Source organism: Ylistrum balloti, unplaced genomic scaffold (assembly GCF_031769215.1).
Source record: "Ylistrum balloti isolate Yb309-2 unplaced genomic scaffold, AGI_CSIRO_Ybal_v1 Utg370840, whole genome shotgun sequence".
Classification (NCBI taxonomy): Eukaryota; Metazoa; Mollusca; class Bivalvia; order Pectinida; family Pectinidae; genus Ylistrum; species Ylistrum balloti.
Window position 1 is genome coordinate 2,095,023 of NW_026782484.1, and position 19,437 is coordinate 2,114,459.

At 35.4% G+C, this 19,437-nt stretch overlaps 1 protein-coding gene across 1 annotated transcript; it reads left to right on the plus strand.

Annotated features, from left to right (window-relative positions):
- The first annotated feature begins 7,936 nt into the window (after positions 1–7,936).
- Positions 7,937–16,952, plus strand: LOC132558951 (golgin subfamily A member 6-like protein 24). Its single transcript, XM_060223575.1, is given in 5 exon segments — positions 7,937–7,973; positions 9,074–9,631; positions 13,166–13,303; positions 13,750–13,803; positions 15,291–16,952. Coding segments are annotated over 4 exon segments (2,058 nt in total). The 5' UTR covers positions 7,937–7,973; positions 9,074–9,108; the 3' UTR covers positions 16,634–16,952.
- The last annotated feature ends 2,485 nt before the right edge of the window (positions 16,953–19,437 follow it).

Consider the following 19,437-nt stretch of genomic DNA (forward strand, 5'->3'; position numbering starts at 1 on the left):
ATTCTTATTTCCTGAGTTTTTGTTTTGTTTGAGATTGTGTATGTTTAAGAGTGCCCAGTTTGTTGACACTCACCCTAGTACCATCTGTTACCACTTATGTACAGCATAACGGAAACAACTAAAAAATCTTTTCCAGGGACGTCCCTGCCTTTTCACATGGAGGTATGTCTAATTTCATGTGACAAAATTTTTATTTTAGAATGATTTTCTGCAAGGCGAGAGAAATTACTACCAGAGGTAGGAATATCACAATATCGACAGGGAAATTTTGAATCACGTGTTAGTATTAACAAAACAGAGAAAAATATTCAAACTTGTATTCAAAATGACCACCTATCATTCATTCAACTTTTCTAATGAGTCATTTGAACTAGGAATCAAAGGGAACTGCATATAATTTGAGATTCGATCTGTCCAGTAACCTTCGGTCTATGGTGAACTCAAACTTATTAAAATACAGAACTTGATTCCTGTTCCCAATACTTTCCATTCATAAATAATCTTTATAAACCTATTAGTAAACTTAATAATCTTTTGTGAAAGATACAGAGCTTAAGACAAACAACATAGATACAACAGTTTACAGCACATTGAGTGTGGTTCAACACTTGACCAGTTAACATATGCTTTTTTCCTTAGATAATGCTATTTCAGTCTTGTAAATTAAGTATTCACTGTACACTCTTGTGATAATTTCATACATGTAGAATCCAGAGCAAGGATTTATCAACTGTTTTTCTGTTGAAATGAAAACTTATTGTAAAGTCATTGTTGATGGTATCTGAAAATTGAAGGCGTGATTAGTTTATATTTTGACTTAAAAATCAAAATGTTGAGATGTTCTAGGATTTTTATGTAAGTAATTGATTGGTTGTCAGTGATTGATTGGTTGTAAGTAATTGATTGGTTGTCAGTAATTGATTGGTTGTAAGTAATTGATTGGTTGTCAGTGATTGATTGGTTGTCAGTGATTGATTGGTTGTAAGTAATTGATTGGTTGTCAGTAATTGATTGGTTGTCAGTATCCAGTTATAATAATCAACCAATTCATGAGATTTCACTACTTTAAGCCTTCTGTAGCATTTAACTGTGCATTACACTGTAAAATGTGTAGATTTCAGAGTCACACTTAACTGGATATGATTTGTGATAACCTCTCCAATCACACTCATCCACCAAAATGATCATATGAAGATAATATCATGACCATATGTCTTGAACCTTCATATATCAGCTGACCAATCACTAAAGATCATAATTCTATTACCAGATCCCTTCACATTACACATTATTTTATTTACATAAATCTAAAATTAAATACAAGAGGTGTTCTACAGTTATTTTCTTCCATTCCATATTGATATACCACCTCCTTTATTTTAATACACATCATATACAGCATCTATGAAGGTCTTCGACGGTTTGATTTGATCAGACGGAAATCTAACATTGCACGTGTGACAACGAGGTACTTCAAAAAGGAGGATACCACACCATAACTGTCTAAATCCAAGATAAAGTACATGGCAGTGCTTAAGGAAAAATAATGTAATGCTACACTGTTAAAGTGTATATCATTCTCAAAAATTGTTACATAAATGCTTACTAACTTCAAGAACACTAGCGTGTGTATTTCAGGCACCAGATCCTATATTAAGGTGTCCAACCGAACATTGCTGCAGCTCCTTCCAAGCGGAAGAATTCCTTATATTCACTAATGACAGTAATGATCCACTGCTATGGAACTGTTTGTTAAGAGGCTAAAGTGACTAAATATTATCAATATATTGCGACTCAAACTTTTATCGGATGATGGAATTTGTCTCATTGTATTGCATATTTTGGGAGAAAAGTTACTTTTCATAACATGACACCAGCTACATTGTATGTTTGGAGCAACAGCTTTTTAAATTGAAGCAATAAGCATATTCTGTTGTTATACCTGCCAAAACTAGTAACTGAAAGCTGATTTTGTTCTCATTTCTTGCAACAAATCTCCATCATAATGTTTTGGAGCATTGCGACCTTACTTTATTTTCTTGCTGACTTCTTATATTCGCACGACTATCGCTCGTACTTTGAAACGATTGTACAGTTCGTTTTTAGAAGGTAAGTAAGATGTTTCTGATATAGATGTTTTAATTTGAAATAAGAATGACCAGTATTGCCGATATCCTGCAGGCCCGGCAATATATTACACTACAATCGTTTAAAAGGATATTGTCCTTTGTTTTTAATTTACAGGTGGAAAGTATAATTACACATATAATTTTGTAGAAGATATTACACGCAATAACATTTCAGTGGTGGTTCATTTGACATAAACCAGTATATGTGGGCTACTTAAACAAATGGCCACCACCAAACCCCTTCTCTAAACTCTATGGAAATTTTTTAAGGAATGCGAGAAAGAACAAACTTCAATCCTGATCTGTAAATTGTTGTAAAGTAATATAGCAAAAATCAGGTCATCATTTGTTGGCATAAAAAGAGGGGAAAACCTCAAATAAACAAACAAACAAAAGCTAAACGGAAAACCTCAGATTTGAATTGGAGAAAATACATGTTGTGACAAGGAAAATTACAGCTTGGTTTGGAATCATGTTCTGTATTATAATATATGTTATATACATCATTGTATGAACACTACTGAGACTAATGGGCAGGTTAGTACCAATAACAGTCAACGAAGTCTTTGCCAACATACAAGATGTCCTGGCTCTTGTGCAAGTTACCTGCTCTTGGCATGAGGATAAGACATCTGGCCTCCTCTATACAACTTAAACTACAGCTGTCAACAAGTGTAAATTCTTACCAGCGCATGATGTGCCTTATGATGCCCCAGAGTTACTGCCCTTCGTTTAACTCTGTCAGATGGTATAGCAATAAGTTTGACAGCCGATGGGGCCGAGAATGTTGTTATGGTGCCAGTAAGTGGACTTCGTCACCATGGCAAAATGTATCAAATCCAACTAGAGAAAAATGCACCTGTGGGATACAGCAGACAAACCAAGCATCGTGAGAAAATTGAAGAACCTTGATAATAACATCAGACGCCACATTCAGTGACTGTTATGAAGAAAACAATGGGCGTTTGGCAGAGCCAGATGGATCACCAAGGAGAGAGATCGGCAAAAATACAGATATCTGAAATTTCGAACACAGAGGGACACAAGATACATACGATAGACGAAGTCATCATCGGCGATGTGCTAATAATAACCGTTCCTGGTCGTACCTGAAGAGGAAACGACAGGATACTGTAGCACCAAAAGTAGGAGGTCTAGATACTCTACAGTGACACCAAAGAGGAAGGCAGAAATTATAATTGATGAGCTCCATTCAGTATATACCTCGGATTACATGACACCTTTACCAGATAAGAGACGAAGGGACTATCTTTACCTAAGATCTCTTTGAGTGAGAATGCAGTACTCATATCGTTACAAAACATCAAGGTACAGACGGTCGCTGTACCAGACGATTCCTGCATGACTACACCAGCCACGCCCTGCCAATCCTATCATTTTTATATCAGGAGTCTGTTGAGAGCAGTACCATACCAGATGATTGGAGAGGTGGCAATCATGTAAACACCGAAAAGCTGAAAATCGGTCGATGCTACAGCACACAGCCATGTAATGGACCATTTGAACGATTTCTCCATTCTGACTAACAACACAGAATGCAATCGAAGTGTTCCTGCAAGACAAGACAAGACCAAGCTTGTCATTACCATCGATGACCTCCTTAGTACCAAAGACAAGGGAGGCCAAGTAGACATTGCCCTGCTAGACTTTGCTGATTCTTTTGACGGCGTGTACCACAAACACGTACTCTACAAGCAAGCATTTTTCTTGCACATAAAAAGAAGCGTGAATAAGGGACTTCATCAAGAACAGGACACAACAGCTAATTACTCTTTGATGCGATGTCATCGTCAACGACATCGGTAATATCGGGCTAGTGCTCATATACTCTTCCTTTCATTCATCAACGACCTTCCGGAGATGGCAGGTTCCAAAGTAAAGTTCTTCACAGGTGACAGACTTCTGTATGGGAACATCAAGTCTGGGTCAGACCCGCGAGTACTTCAACAGAATCTGTTATCAATGACATGTAGAAGTTGGGAGTGCTGGTCGCCTTACTAGCCTTGACTAGTGGAAATTCCCTTGTTTCTCACAAAGTGCTGATCTATCCAAATCTCTTTGCAGGGAGTTGGCATCTTGCTGCGATGTTATGGCCATGTACGTGATGGTAGAATTTAAATCATCAGCAATGTCATTGATGTAATATAGAAAAGGACTCGGCCCAAGCACCGAGCCTTGGATCCGGATCTTACTAGGGCAGGATCGGTCATTTCCCCTTCTACCACGACAGACTGGGTTCTACAATATAGGATGTTAGACATCTAGGCAATAGCTTTTCCAGTCATTCCATAACCCTTAGGTTTACGGATAAGTAGTGAATGACTTACTTTGTCAAAGGCCTTGTTAAAGTTCATGATTAATATATTTGTTTGTTTTTCCATCTTCCAGCTTACAAGAAATGATTCGTTGGCTTTCACATGACACCTGGATTGTCTTAATCTATGCTGTAACGGATATATAATATTGTTGTTATCAGCATAGTTTATGATGTTACTGACGATAATGTGTCCAAGTATTTTACAGAAAATACAACTGGATATTTTTAGGCCATTTTCGTATACTAGAGCGATGTTAGCTGTCACCAATCATACATAACATGTATCTAATGACCTTTGGAAGACGATGCAGAGAATGGGGAAATTTTGGATGCGAACTCTTGATCTTTGGTTTGATGTCGTCAGGATCAGCAGTTTTTGTTTTTGTTTGTTTTTGTTTTGATGTTGGTGTGTGTGTGTTGGGGGGGGGGGAAGTTTGTGAATATTTGACATCACAGGAATGTCACGCTGTCAGCATCTGTGTGTCTCTGATCTAGTGTTGTCGTTGCTCGAATGGACTGATTGAAAATGGTTGTTCAGTAAATTGGCCTTGTCGGATGGATCGGTGTGGAGTTTGCCATTATACTTCAGTGCCCTTATGCCATTGCTGTCGTTTTTTATGTTTAATATACGTCCAGAATTTGTCATTGGTTTGTAATCAACTGAGTGACGATACCTTCTATGTATTTCCAATAGGATTGCTCTATTGTTTTTGTATATGATGTTTTAAGGGTTTGAATTTTTCTTTGATGGATCTTTTAGTCGAGCGGTAGAGTGTCCGGCTAGAGACTGAAGGGTAGCTGTAGTTCAAAACCCAAGCGGTGGTAGAGTGTCCGTTAAAAGACTGAAGGGTCGCTATAGTTCGAACCCCAGCGGTGGTAGAGTGTCCGGCTAGAGACTGAAGGGTCGCTATAGTTCGAACCCCAGCGGTGGTAGAGTGTCCGTTAAAAGACTGAAGGGTCGCTGTAGTTCAAACCCCCTAAAGTGTCCGGCTAGAGACTGAAGGGTCGCTATAGTTCGAACCCCAGCGGTGGTAGAGTGTCCGGCTAGAGACTGAAGGGTCGCTATAGTTCGAACCCCAGCGGTGGTAGAGTGTCCGTTAAAAGACTGAAGGGTCGCTATAGTTCAAACCGCCTAAAGTGTCCGGCTAGAGACTGAAGGGTCGCTGTAGTTCGAACCTCAGCGGTGGTAGAGTGTCCGTTAAAAGACTGAAGGGTCGTTGTAGTTCGAACCCCAGCGGTGGTAGAGTGTCCGTTAAAAGACTGAAGGGTCGCTGTAGTTCGAAACCCCAGCGGTGGTAGAGTGTCCGGCTAGAGACTGAAGGGTCGCTATAGTTCGAAACCCCAGCGGTGGTAGAGTGTCCGTTAAAAGACTGAAGGGTCGCTATAGTTCAAACCCCCTAAAGTGTCCGACTAGAGACTGAAGGGTCGCTATAATTCGAACCCAGCGGTAGTAGTGTCCAGCTGGAGAGTGAAGAGTCGAAATAGTTCGAACCCTAGCGGTTTCTTCTTTTCATCAATGATATCACCAATAATGTTACCTCTACTGTTAAATTATTTGCAGATATTACTTCTTTTTATATAATTATAGAAAATGAAAATGACCTTGATACACCTGCAAAATTACTTAATGATGATCTCTCCTCAATATCTGATTGGGTTAATAAATGGCAAATACTTTTTGATCCTAATAAAACTAGCTATAACCTTTTCACGAAAACATAATAATAATCACCTCCTCTATTCTTTAATAACCACCTGATAACACAACATGACTTTCATCAACATCTAGGCATTTAACAAAAAAGGTACTTGGTCTGATCATATTTCTAAAATTCATGAAAAAGCTTCATCCAGACTTAACATACTTAGAATGATCAAACATAAAGTTGATAGAAATACCCTTAAAACAATTTACATATCTTATATCACACCTGTTTTAGAATACTCCGATATAGTTTGGGATAACTGCTCAAAAGCTGAAAATGATTTCTTAGAATCTATTCAAATTGAAGCTATGATAATTATAACTGGACTAAGAAAGGGTACATCACACAGAATTCTTTACTCTGAAACACATTAGAAACATTACAAACTAGAAGACATAATCACAAACTTGCACTAATGTTCAAGATTATCAATAATTTTGCACCCAAGTATCTTTTTAATATCATTCAACCTTCCATGAATACAAACCATAATTATGCATTTAGACATGAAAGATTCTTCAATGTACCTTCTGCCAGGACTAACAATTATAAAAACAGTTTTCCCTTCCACTATGAATAATTGGCACTCTCTTGATGATACTATTAAAAACTCTATTTTAATCTCTAGCTTCAAATCAAAACTAAAAAACTGTTTTCCCGTTTATAGTTTCTGATATTTTCTTAAATTGTGTCCCTAGAAATCTAAATATTATTCTTTGTCAGTTACGAAACAGTGCTAGTGATTTCAATTTTGATAAATTTATGGATCATTTGGTTGATGATGGTTCTTGTGCATGTGGTGCTGCTACAGAGAACTCAGTACATTACTTCTTCCAATGTCCCCTTCATGTAAATTACAGGCATCACATTACCACTATTTATAATCTTCTCGGGTTTGTGAATCATTGGTATGACTGACGTGGTGATTAGAATTATACTTGAAAATACTAGCTCCTATCTTAAAAAAACTAAACGATTTGTAAATTTCAAGTAAAATATCATTGCAAGTTCTAACTGAATTTCATTTATAATACATGTATGAGAGTGAGTGAGAATGTGTTTTATTTTCATATTTATGCTCATTATTCTTCTCAGCTTCCGTCCTTAATTTATATTATACTCTTAAATAAAATAAACAGCTCCGGTAACTTGTAACTTGTAGGAAAAGACTTATATAGGCTATAAGGATTCTAAGTTCGTGGTCGTGAAGATTTATTTTATTCTAAACAAGCTTGCAGCAGCCACATTTAGCTAATCATCGAAAAAAACATCAAGTATTCTACAATCAAATATTTAAGTTAGTAAAACTACTACAAATGTATATGTGTCTGTATCGACGAATTCGAAATTCACCCGGGATAAACGTAAGTGGTGACTAGTCCATGCTCTGCATCAAAGTCATAATTCATCGGATGATTCTCCATAGTTTTTCCAGCCTGTTTTCATACATCGCTAAGAGCTGTTTCTCCTTCTTTCAATATCAAGGGAATAATATGACAAATTGTCGTGTGAATCTGATTGCAAACGGTAACAACGCAGGGAAGTCTTGTAGCGTATTATGTTTTCCAGGCAACATAATGGGTAAAGATATAATTTAATGAAAATAAGCGACATTTCGTTTTTTAATATTGCCGCAAAATTCGCGCCAGCCAGTCAAAATCCTTCGTCCGACTCTGTCAAACGTTCTATTGAGTAGCGGCGAGGAAGACCATCAACGCTAAGCGCCTATCGGACATTGAATTGGAACAAAAACATGGTGGATATATTCTTGTGGAAATAAACTAGTTTGGCCTGATTACGGTAGGTACATATTTTTTGCTTTCTTCTCCATAACTGGTTGACACATACATTTGTAGTCAAAAATACGAGTCTGTGAGAATGTATGCACAATATGTGCAGGTCAAAGTGTAGCACTGTGGAATTATTTAGGCGAAAATTAGATTTGACACTTGTCAGAAAATAACAACATGAAAGTTCACATGTGAAGAACCAACCAAAACAAGTGTTTGATTCGTACGAAAGATGTTAAATATTATAATAATACAACTGAATATGCACATATTATTAGTTAACCACTAAGAAACTACTTATTTTGTTCAGAACGCCAACAAAACGACGGCAATAGTGCACCTGTCAAACTGCACAAACTGATGCATTTTCCAGAGATCTGTAATAATTTCGATCTACATTTATAGTTTTTGAAATGCTAAATCACCACTTCAGTGTATTTATATTATCCTTTTGTTCTTCCTCTGGTTTTAGTTTATCTCCAAGTACCGAATGATATACCATTTTACATATAAAGTGTCAAGTTCTCTCTTTTAGTTCTATGATTAGTAAGATTCATAGTTCTAAACTCCTCCTCTTTTTTTTGTAAACCAACGTGCGTTTGCTGTTCAACTTTATAATGATAATGTGTATGTAGCTTTTTACAAGTACACCGAAAGCTCACACTAGAATTCTTGTATCCAAGTGCACCAATATAAGCAAATAATGAGCTTAATCAGGTTGTTGAGACTATGATTTTTGTGAATTTGACAGTCATCTTAAATTAAGCGATTTTTGTGACACTTTCTTTCCAACCAGCGAAAGTTTCTTCAGGTTCCTACATTAGTGTGTTGGGTGCAGACATTACTCCATCCAAATGTTAAATTTGGTATCTGAGGAAATCTTATGTGTTATTTTCAAAACTTACCGATATCATACCTAGTGACATGCATGACATCACTGAGAAATTTACATCATTTGATGTTGGATAAGAGATTGACATGATATTGGTGGATATGCTTTTGGTCAGATCATTTTATAGACACAAAAATAAGTATCATAAGTTATATTAAAACATATTGGCCTAGAATATGTGTGATAGAAAATAAAGTCTGATTTTACTCTACTTTCAGATTGTATACTTCACGAAATATTGCAAGAAATAAAGATGGCAGTGGATGGACACTTTGATAAACCACTTTTCATCAATATAGAAGAGCTTTTACGTGTACAGTGCATCCAAACATCGGATGAACTTGATGAATTCTACATTAGTGAAGAGAACATTGATAATAGGCTGATGGAGATCCTTTCCTACTCGAGGTTTGATCAGCGCAGAAACACCAGAGTAGGTGTTGTAGATTTCTGGAAATCTGTAGATCTGCTTGGATTGCAGTACAAGTATGTTCCTGATGGTGTATTGATTTACAATAGGCCAAGTTTCCAGGATCATTTCTATGAACCAGTGTGGTTAGGTGATTATGAGGATCTGATCACCTTTGAAAATCTGTATGCCTCTAGCATGGAGAGAGAGTATTTACCCACGGATGTTGTTGTTGTTGAAGCCTCAGACCAAGCACAGGATTGGATCAGTCTGGAAATGGTGAAGCCCCATGTCAGGGTCATGAAGGAGAAGCTGAATTTCACAGATAGACAGATCATACTTGGTCTGCAAAGTCTTCATGAAAGAGGTACCGTATATTTTTATATATGTAATATAAATGATAGACTCACAGTACATTACTCATCTGGTAATAATTTCAAATGATATTTGAACCTCAAGATTACTCACAATATTTACAAATATTATTGTTTTTGTCTCTGATAGTGGTGTAATGATCTTATATTACATAACGATATTGGCAAATTTTTTACTTTGATACAATACAGCTATAATACAGCAGTGAGATGATATACTAATTTGAGCACTCCTGGTAATTTTTCTGAAGAATATCTATTAACGCTATTTGTGAGACATTGTAGACAATTGACACACCTTACACAAATTGCTAAACAGTTTCCAGTTTTAATCATGTTACTTGTAATTTAGAATCAAAATTTATCAGTTCATATTAGATTGGAAGTAAAGATATAGGAAGGGTAGGATTTTTGTGTGTTTTTATGTTTCTTTTTTGTTCTTTCTGGTAGAAAACCTAATTAAGTGTGGTGGGTCCTCAGATAATTGCACTGGGATTAGGCATACATAATACATATTATATTGCAACACCAATAATATGTGCAATATGTATAATATTGTTAGTTGGTTGGTGAGACACAAGGCCTGGTTACTGTACATGAATATTTTAACCTCACCTCCAAATATTTCGGAAACCATAGATGTATTCAAAATATATTCTTCTGCAACACTAAAGAAAGCATGGAAATAACCAATAATGTGCCAGTCCCAAGTATTTTCAGACATCACCATTGCATCCAACCCTACCAACCTTCCCCCAATACTGCAGTGATCATGGATGTATCAGGAGCTACACCACAACCAATTAATTCAGAAAACAATGTGTCCATTTATGCACTCCACCTCCCATACCAAAACCTTGTATCTAGATGAGAACAAGAAGGGTTCCTATTGTTTGTGTGTTGAAAAAATTGTTCAAAGGTTAGAGAGGAGGAGGAAATAGAACCTGGTTTGAAATTTTCAATGTTCAAGTATCACGTTTTGATATGTTTGTATAAAAGGTGGGATAGGAATTAATATAAGCTTCCTGAAATGTAATTAATTATAGATATATATATGTGAAATATCATTGGATGAATTGAATAAAGGATTGTTTAAATTGAACTAATTAATGTAAGTATCGTAATATAAATTCATATTACATTCATTATGTTCAGTCTGTGAAGTGTTACTATTACTATCGACTATATGAAGTAGGCTAGTATATGGTAGAAGAAGTACAGAATTAAATGTGATTTCAGTGAAAATTACATGTTCGTGAATATTCACATCGCATAATTTAAAAAATTTTCTTGATTTGATACCCATTTCCACTTTGAGTGTAGTGGAACTGCATCATTTTTGTTCATTGGAATGTTTGGGTGTTTTATAGTGGATGCAGAGTGACAGAGGAGGCCATCTTAGACTTGTGGTCAAATTTCTCTTGGCTGTTTATCTAAAACTATTTCACACAACCTCCCATAAGATTTCTAAAACATTCCCTTTGAGACATTGGCCTAGTTGTGGCTACATCCCTGTTTAAAGATGTGAAGGAAGTCATCTTTGATTTCAATTTTACCTCACCTGGGACAAAGCGTGGTGGGAGCCAGACTTTGGTGCTACTTTTCTAGTGGTGACAGTATTGTTGATAACATGTCCCTTTCAACTATTGTGTTTAAAATGGTTGCTCAGAAAGCTAAATCCAATTTCCAGCAACTCCAAAAATAAGGGATGCTGAGAAAGACTTTTTTTTTAAGTTTTGAGTTTAGCTCTTGATCAGTTTATCTTAAAATTTTTCTATTTAGAATGGTCGCTCAGAAAGTTACATCTAGTTTCCAGCAACTCCAAAATGAGTTTAGCTCTTGATGAGTTTCTTTTAAAATTAATTAAAGTACAAGTTCTGTTCCAAACCTGGAATGTAGTTAGATTGTAATGCAGACATCTGAACCCTTCATGGGTCCTGGTTAAGTAATTAATTATTACTTTTGTTTGTTAATATGCAAAGCAAAAAGCAACCATATTGAATTGTTTTTCAGAGTTTATTGTCGCATTTTCTTAAAGTTTCAATGAATTAATATTGCTTGCTATGATGCTATCTTAAATTCGGAGAAAAATTCAGATGTTGGTGGGCCAAAAGTCATGGTTAAGTGTAAAATGATGTTTGACTGGTATTTTCATCATTGCATAATCAGAAAGAGCATTGATTGAAGTGAAATGAAGAAGTGTGAGGTCAAATGTCTATAATTGTAACTGATGCAGGGTTAGAAATCATAAGTAAAGTTGCATGATCTAAAGTCAAGTCACAAAGTAATGTTTAGGTAAACTCCTTTTCCTTCATGCAAATACTGGTCAGTAGAAAGATTTACAGTGATAGAAGTCAAATGAAGAGTTGTGTGACCAATTTAAAGGTCAAAAGGCTTTAAAAATATGCATATATGTTTGTCCAAATGTACAAACAATTTTTCGCTTGTTTCATTTTTTTTTCAAATAAAGGGATATATACATGTACTATGATTTTATAAACAAAAGCAAAATTTCAAATTTTATTATGTCCTTTTAATGGTGAATACACCTATATTTTGGATCATTGGGTGGCCACTGTGATAAATGCTACTTTTAGCTGGAAGACATTAAGGTTAGACAGCTTGCACATCGTCTAAGTAAAAGATTTAAAATAAAAATTTCATTGTTTAAGCTAATTCTTACAAACAATGCATACATTGGAGGGAAAGTTACAGTTTTTGTGTGCTTAAAAAATATTACATCTAAAGAATAAAGTTTTTAAAATGTTAAAAAGTAATAAGGAGGTCACAGTTACATAATTTTATTACAGTTCCATTTCCACATAGAATAGCTCTGAAAATTTAATTAACATTGAAATATCCTGACAACAAGATATACAACCATAAGGGAATATATGAAAACATTTGGCAAATTGTTGACCCCACCAGGTTTATTTTTTTTTCTTTATATTCTGGAGTGGACTTTTTAGAATTTCATTTTGAGTAAAAGTAGGATCAATTAGAAAAGAATTTTTCAGGAATGAACTATATATTTTAGGAATTTGGCCATATTATGTAATAAATCTTATTGGAAATGGGGCCAATATTCTGCCCAACAGAGCCCCTTGAAAAATGCCTGGTTATGTCTACATGACCCTGGAAGGTCTGGTCGCAGCATACCAAACAGTTCACAATGTGTGTATTTAAATTAAATTGGTCTTTTCCAGGAGACCACTCATCAGATTTTGATCAAATAAGGTAGAAATGATGCTAGGCATTTCCTGGTTACCCTTTGGGCCTCCTTAGTACAATATTTTCAGAATCTAATCAAAAACATGCATATTATCCATATAATCCCAAACATATTTGATGTCAAGGATGTTCTGGGATCTCCTGAATGGATTACATTGTATAAAGTTAAACAGTATTGTACATGTATTCAATTTTGTATTGCCTGTAAAAATGTTTAGATGTAATAAAAACGAATTGCTGCTTGAAATAAACAGATTCAAGCTTTGTGTTTAACCAATTAAATGTTTGAATTTCAGGGGTAGGCATCACATTCAAGAGTCTGCTGAACACATTGGTGCCTGCAGAGGATGCCATATTGAATATGTATGTAGGAACAGGAAAGTTTGCATTCTCTGCAGATGTCAAACTCTGTCTCCGCTATTGTCATGCTGCCTGTAAGTCATCATGATCTTATATAATCACTGTTTACATTTTCTGTGTGTATTCTCTATCTATTGTGGAACCATTTTTCTTAACTTCCTGAAGTTAACAACAGGTTTCCCACCTATTTCAAATCAGCTGTTTTACTATCCAGCAGTTGTCAGGCTGTTTGTCAGTATATATAGCATCCAATGAATGACGATTATGTATTATTTTCTTTTAATAGAAAAAATGACTGTCAAAATGAAACTTGCAGTTTTTTACACATATTTCAGCTTAACTTGTTTCATTTGATATATCTGTGAACATAATGCAGTTTGCACACTAATAAACAGAAAAAAAAAGAAAAAAATATTTCCTTTATAATTCTGTGTCTGATTTAGTTTGGAAGGATGTATATGGACACAATAACAGACTGGTTGATATATCAGATATGACTTAATCGTTTAACTTTTTACAGATCCTGGAGAACCGACCCAGGAACAGTTTGAACTGCAGTGGAACAGAATCAAAGGTACTGGGTTAGGTCAGTGTTAAACTCTTATCGTGAGGCCATTCATTTCTTTGGCTTTAATATTCAGTGTACAATGATTTTCGCATAAGTTTTGTTAAGTTTTCTAAACATGTTACAGCTGTTTATGTTTACGCTAGATATGTTTGAAATGCATTGGAACACAATGACAAAGGGAGACAACTTTCGACTGGTACACTACTTAAGGTTGAAAATCATGACTACAGCACAAAGTCACTCATTGTCAAGAAATGTTTACAACTCCTTAACTTATCAACCACATCATGATATCTTCAAACAAGTAGGCCTTGGTATTTTAGACCACTGACATTGTCATCATGACATGTAGGCATTTGGATGATACAGATACCTGAATCAGTATTTATCCTGCAACTTGGACCGCCATTGTCACAACACACCACATTCCATATTTATTTTTGCAGTATTTGGCAGTAATGGAAAACAGCTGCATTTTAGCATGTGCATTAATTCAACAGAATTACATTCAGATTTACTCGTATATCGCTTTTGAAACATAAATATCCGTTTGAAAAAGCGATTTTATTTGTTGTAAAAAAAATCATTTATGAAGATTATCTCATGAAGTGGTCATGGAGTTGGGAATATTCATGGCTAGGCAATAATAGTGCTACAGATTGTACAAGTTTGAGTCTCAAATATTTTTTACATAATTGTAGTGTAGTGCGTTTTTAAATTGGAATAGATAAGTGAATTGATGAAATGATGTCTCAATAGTGTACGCTATAGAAAGTAGTACCAGGGTTTCAAAAGATAATCAAATTATTATCAACATATTTTTCGATGTCCCAAACAGGTCCCTGTCTTTGCTGATCGTTAGTTTTCTGTCTGTCTAGTTGCCATCACTTTTTCGTCCAGGTTTTGCATGATACTCACTCAGATAGTTTGCATTAATATATACAGAAATTATCTTGATTATGATATTTGTTTATAGATAAATCATCAAATCTGTTTTGTATCAGTTTTCAGTGCCAGATAATCCTGACAAACAATGATGGCAACCTCACAGAATCTTAAATTTTTCCATGAAAAAAACCTTGAAAATCCTGTCGCTACGTAATGTGTGCACCCCCAACTTAGGACATTTATTTTCTCAAAAAGAAAATGTACACATTATGTGGGTTTTTACAGTATACTTATCCTACATTTGCCAAGAAGTATTGTAACACATTGTTTATGGCTGTATAAATGTTTAAGTAGGATTAAAATGAAATACATGTACATCTGTTTATTTACAGTAAATAAGTTTCTCTGAAACAGACATGGTTGTATGTTTATCTGTTGGTGCTGCTTTACGTACTATTTCACTAAACTGTCCCACTGAATTTATTTATGATAAACATTTTGAATAGGTTAAAGAATAGAATAGAGAGTAATGCCTAATTGATTAATGTTTGTTTTGTCATTTTTATTTTGATTGAAAATTTGATTCTGATTTATCCCCATTTCAGAACACTTAACAGAACAAGTTGAAATAGAGAGGACCAGAGCTAACAGGACAGAGCAGGAGAAGAGGAGGGCAGAGCAGGAGAAACAGGATGCTCTAAATAGGGAGGCTTTACTAGAGCAGGAGAAGAAGAAGGCAGAGCAGGAGAAGAGTAGGGCAGAGCAGGAGAAACAGGATGCTCTAAATAGGGAGGCTTTACTAGAGCAGGAGAAGAAGAAGGCAGAGCAGGAGAAGAGTAGGGCAGAGCAGGAGAAGAAGAAGGCAGAGCAGGAGAAGAGTAGGGCAGAGCAGGAGAAGAGTAGGGCAGAGCAGGAGAAGAGTAGGGCAGAGCAGGAGAAGAAGAAGGCAGAGCAGGAGAAGAGTAGGGCAGAGCAGGAGAAGAGTAGGGCAGAGCAGGAGAAGAGTAGGGCAGAGCAGGAGAAGAGGAAGGCAGAGCAGGAGAAACAGTATGCTCTAAATAGGTAGGCTTTACTAGAGCAGGAGAAGAGTAGGGCAGAGCAGGAGAAGAGTAGGGCAGAGCAGGAGAAGAGTAGGGCAGAGCAGGAGAAGAGTAGGGCAGAGCAGGAGAAGAGTAGGGCAGAGCAGGAGAAGAGTAGGGCAGAGCAGGAGAAGAAGAGGGCAGAGCAGGAGAAGAGGAAGGCAGAGCAGGAGAAACAGGATGCTCTAAATAGGGAGGCTTTACTAGAGCAGGAGAAGAAGAGGGCAGAGCAGGAGAAGAGTAGGGCAGAGCAGGAGAAGAGTAGGGCAGAGCAGGAGAAGAGTAGGGCAGAGCAGGAGAAGAAGAGGGCAGAGCAGGAGAAGAGGAAGGCAGAGCAGGAGAAGAGGAAGGCAGAGCAGGAGAAACAGGATGCTCTAAATAGGGAGGCTTTACTAGAGCAGGAGAAGAAGAGGGCAGAGCAGGAGAAGAAGAGGGCAGAGCAGGAGAAGAGGAAGGCAGAGCAGGAGAAACAGGATGCTCTAAATAGGGAGGCTTTACTAGAGCAGGAGAAGAAGAAGGCAGAGCAGGAGAAGAAGAAGGCAGAGCAGGAGAAGAAGAGGGCAGAGCAGGAGAAGAAGAGGGCAGAGCAGGAGAAGAGAAGGGCAGAGCAGGAGAAGAAGAGGGCAGAGCAGGAGAAACTGGAGGCCATGAGGAATTACAATACTGCCATTGCAGTTAGGAATGAGGCTGTTGATGAAACGATACAAGCACTCAACAGGGAGGAATTACTTAAGAAGGAGAAAGAGGAACAGAAGGCCAGAGCTGAAAAGTTAGAGAATGAACTTGCAAAGATGGCAGCACTTTTTGCAGAGAAGGAGCAGCAACTATTATTACAGATTCAGCAGATGGCTGGGTGTATGCGGGCGTGATACCTTGTTGTCACTTTGGAATGAAAGCTATTTCCTCAGTATCAGGGTTGACTTCAGTGTAATGCTTAGGTGAACAGTGTACTGGAGGAGGTAGGAGAGAGAGAAGAAAGAATTACGGGAGAAAATGTGCTCATCAATTCATTGGTTATAAATGTGATATGAATGTTTAAACTTGTATGTCTGTGATTCTCATTATTATTACAATATGCATTATTCACTTTTACAGTGTGTAAGTTTTTCATCTTCATAACAGTGAAGATTTAGATTAATGACATCTGTTTGTATTTGAAATGTTTTTACTTGGTAATGAAATGCTGGTTTTGACCTTTTGTAATCAAAAATATTTTGAAACAGTCATTCTAAACTGTTTGAATGTTTATCTTTTAATTTCATTTTGGAAGTAATGATCATTAGACAAGTTAATAATATTCAGCAATTTCTTATGGTAAAACTTTAAAACCATGTTATATTGTTAAAAGGTCTAACGACTTTTCGCACATTGATATTTCAGATATGTTTTGACTTGTACAAATTACTATGGCAGCAGTTCTGATCTGTAAAAAGAATAGACACATCATGAGTAATGTACAGGTTTTTTGTTTTTATGTAGGTACATGTATATGTATATATTGTCATAGTTATGATTAAGTTTCACCATTGATAAATAGTTATGTATCTTGATTCATCTGTACCATGATATTGACGACATCCTCTGTAATCTGTCACCAGCATCAAGTGCTATGTTATGGTTTTGTTATGTTATGAAATGTTGTCCATGATAAGATATGTTTATACTGAAGTACCAGTATCAATCTCAGTTATTTGATGGAACTCCTTTTCCAAGGTTGAAGCAGTATGTTTTTAAAATTTTTAAACTTAAGATTTTGATTTACAAATCATGTATTGTTTATAAAACAAAGCAACTCAACTTGAGTTGTTCATGACTTCAGTGTAAACAAACAACTTTACATATTACGATATATTCTTGTTTAACTTTATTTGAATATTACAAAAACTCATAATGTGGACAAAAAAGTCTTTACAGATCAAAATTGTCACCTCATATACTTTCTCTTAAATGATCCAATAATAAAATTCTTAATTTTTTTACATTCTATTAAAAAGTTATAATATCAACACATAAACTTATTCCTTTTTCTGTTAATGTAAAAGGTGTTTTTACTGCTCACTATTAGGTCTTGATTTCTTTTTGTGTTGACAGTCTTTGTCACTGGTGAAATTATCCCATTTAACAGTGTACTGGTGTATGAAATATGTATGAGTAGTGTTCATACATTAAAATCTGCTGAAGAGAGTGGGGAAATATTGTATGAAGCCTTTGTTTGGAAGCACTCTCATTTGGACCATATCCTCAGTATACAATGGCAGCAGCCAGCTATACAACTTGTTATTGTATGGCTCATTTAGTGATGAGTTCAGGAAATGTAAGGCAGCCAAAAACATAATAAAAAATACTAAAGATGAGATGAACATAATTTGAATATCGATAAGGAACTTAGCTAGTTTAATGTATTATTTTATGCATTAAAGCTGCCCAGTTTAGTGTTGTAAATATATATATTGTGATAGGTCAATATGAATAGCTACAGTTTTATAAGTCTTTTAACAAAAATGTTCATATTTGATGATAAAAAAGATTTTTTTAAAATAAATTGGAAAAAACTAATAAATTTTAGCTGGTCTAGTTTATAAAGATTAAAAAAAAATTTTTCTAAGATTTTTAAGATAAAGTTTCTAAATATATATACAATATTGATTTTTATTGTAATGCTATATGAAATAGTAACTGATTTAATTTTTATTATGTAAAAAAGAACTTCTACTTTTTAATGTAATGTAGAAAAATATGTGTACCAAATTTACTTTTTTAACACAATATAAAAAGATCCTGTGCTATTTTGTATTTTGCAAACATACATCATGGTTTTAATTTTGAATAGGTTTGAATTTATTGTGCAAATACTAAAGTGAAACAGATTTTTTCTCTGTTTATTTATTAATGGACTTTGTTTACTTGTATTACTGCTTTCAGTTACATGTTCGTTTTGTGTATGTTTTTTCTGTCCTGCTCTTTCATGTCTTTCCTTAAAAAGTGCTCTTCCTCCTTCAGTGTCTTCGACTACAATAGTGCATTTTGATTGTTATAAGTGTTAACACTACATGCCTTTTTCTTCTAAATGTTAATTTAAGTTTATGTCTACAATGCGAAAAGTTATATTAAGGGTATTGGTATCTGAAAGTGGATTTAAGCCATGTATATTTTGCAGAAAGTGATACCAGTAAATGCTTTGAAATATATATGCAAGTTTATTTTGTGTACATAGAAATTTGATATGTATTTGATTATTTGGCATGTATTTGATCATGATATGTAGATTAAATAAGAAACACAAAAATGTACTGTAAACTTGTTTTCTGTTTATGTCCAGTTACAGTACTGTGAATATATTCTGCCTTATTGTTATGTCAAACACGGATCTGTTAGGACATCATGATGTGGTACTGAATAGCCAGATATGTATTGTATATACAATTCCTAAACATGAATCATAGCTAACATTGTTTTCTGCAACTACATATGTAATGGGCACAAAGAGGATTGTTGCTTTTGATGCCCTTACTAATAATAAAATTGGCAATCCTTAAATTACCAGCAGTACGACACTAATGAATTAGCTACAGACAAATTTTGCCATCCCAGTGAATTTCAAGTGGCTAGCATTTCTCTATACTTACATGTGAAATATGACTTTCAAAGCAAAGTTCTAAAAAGTTGAGATTTA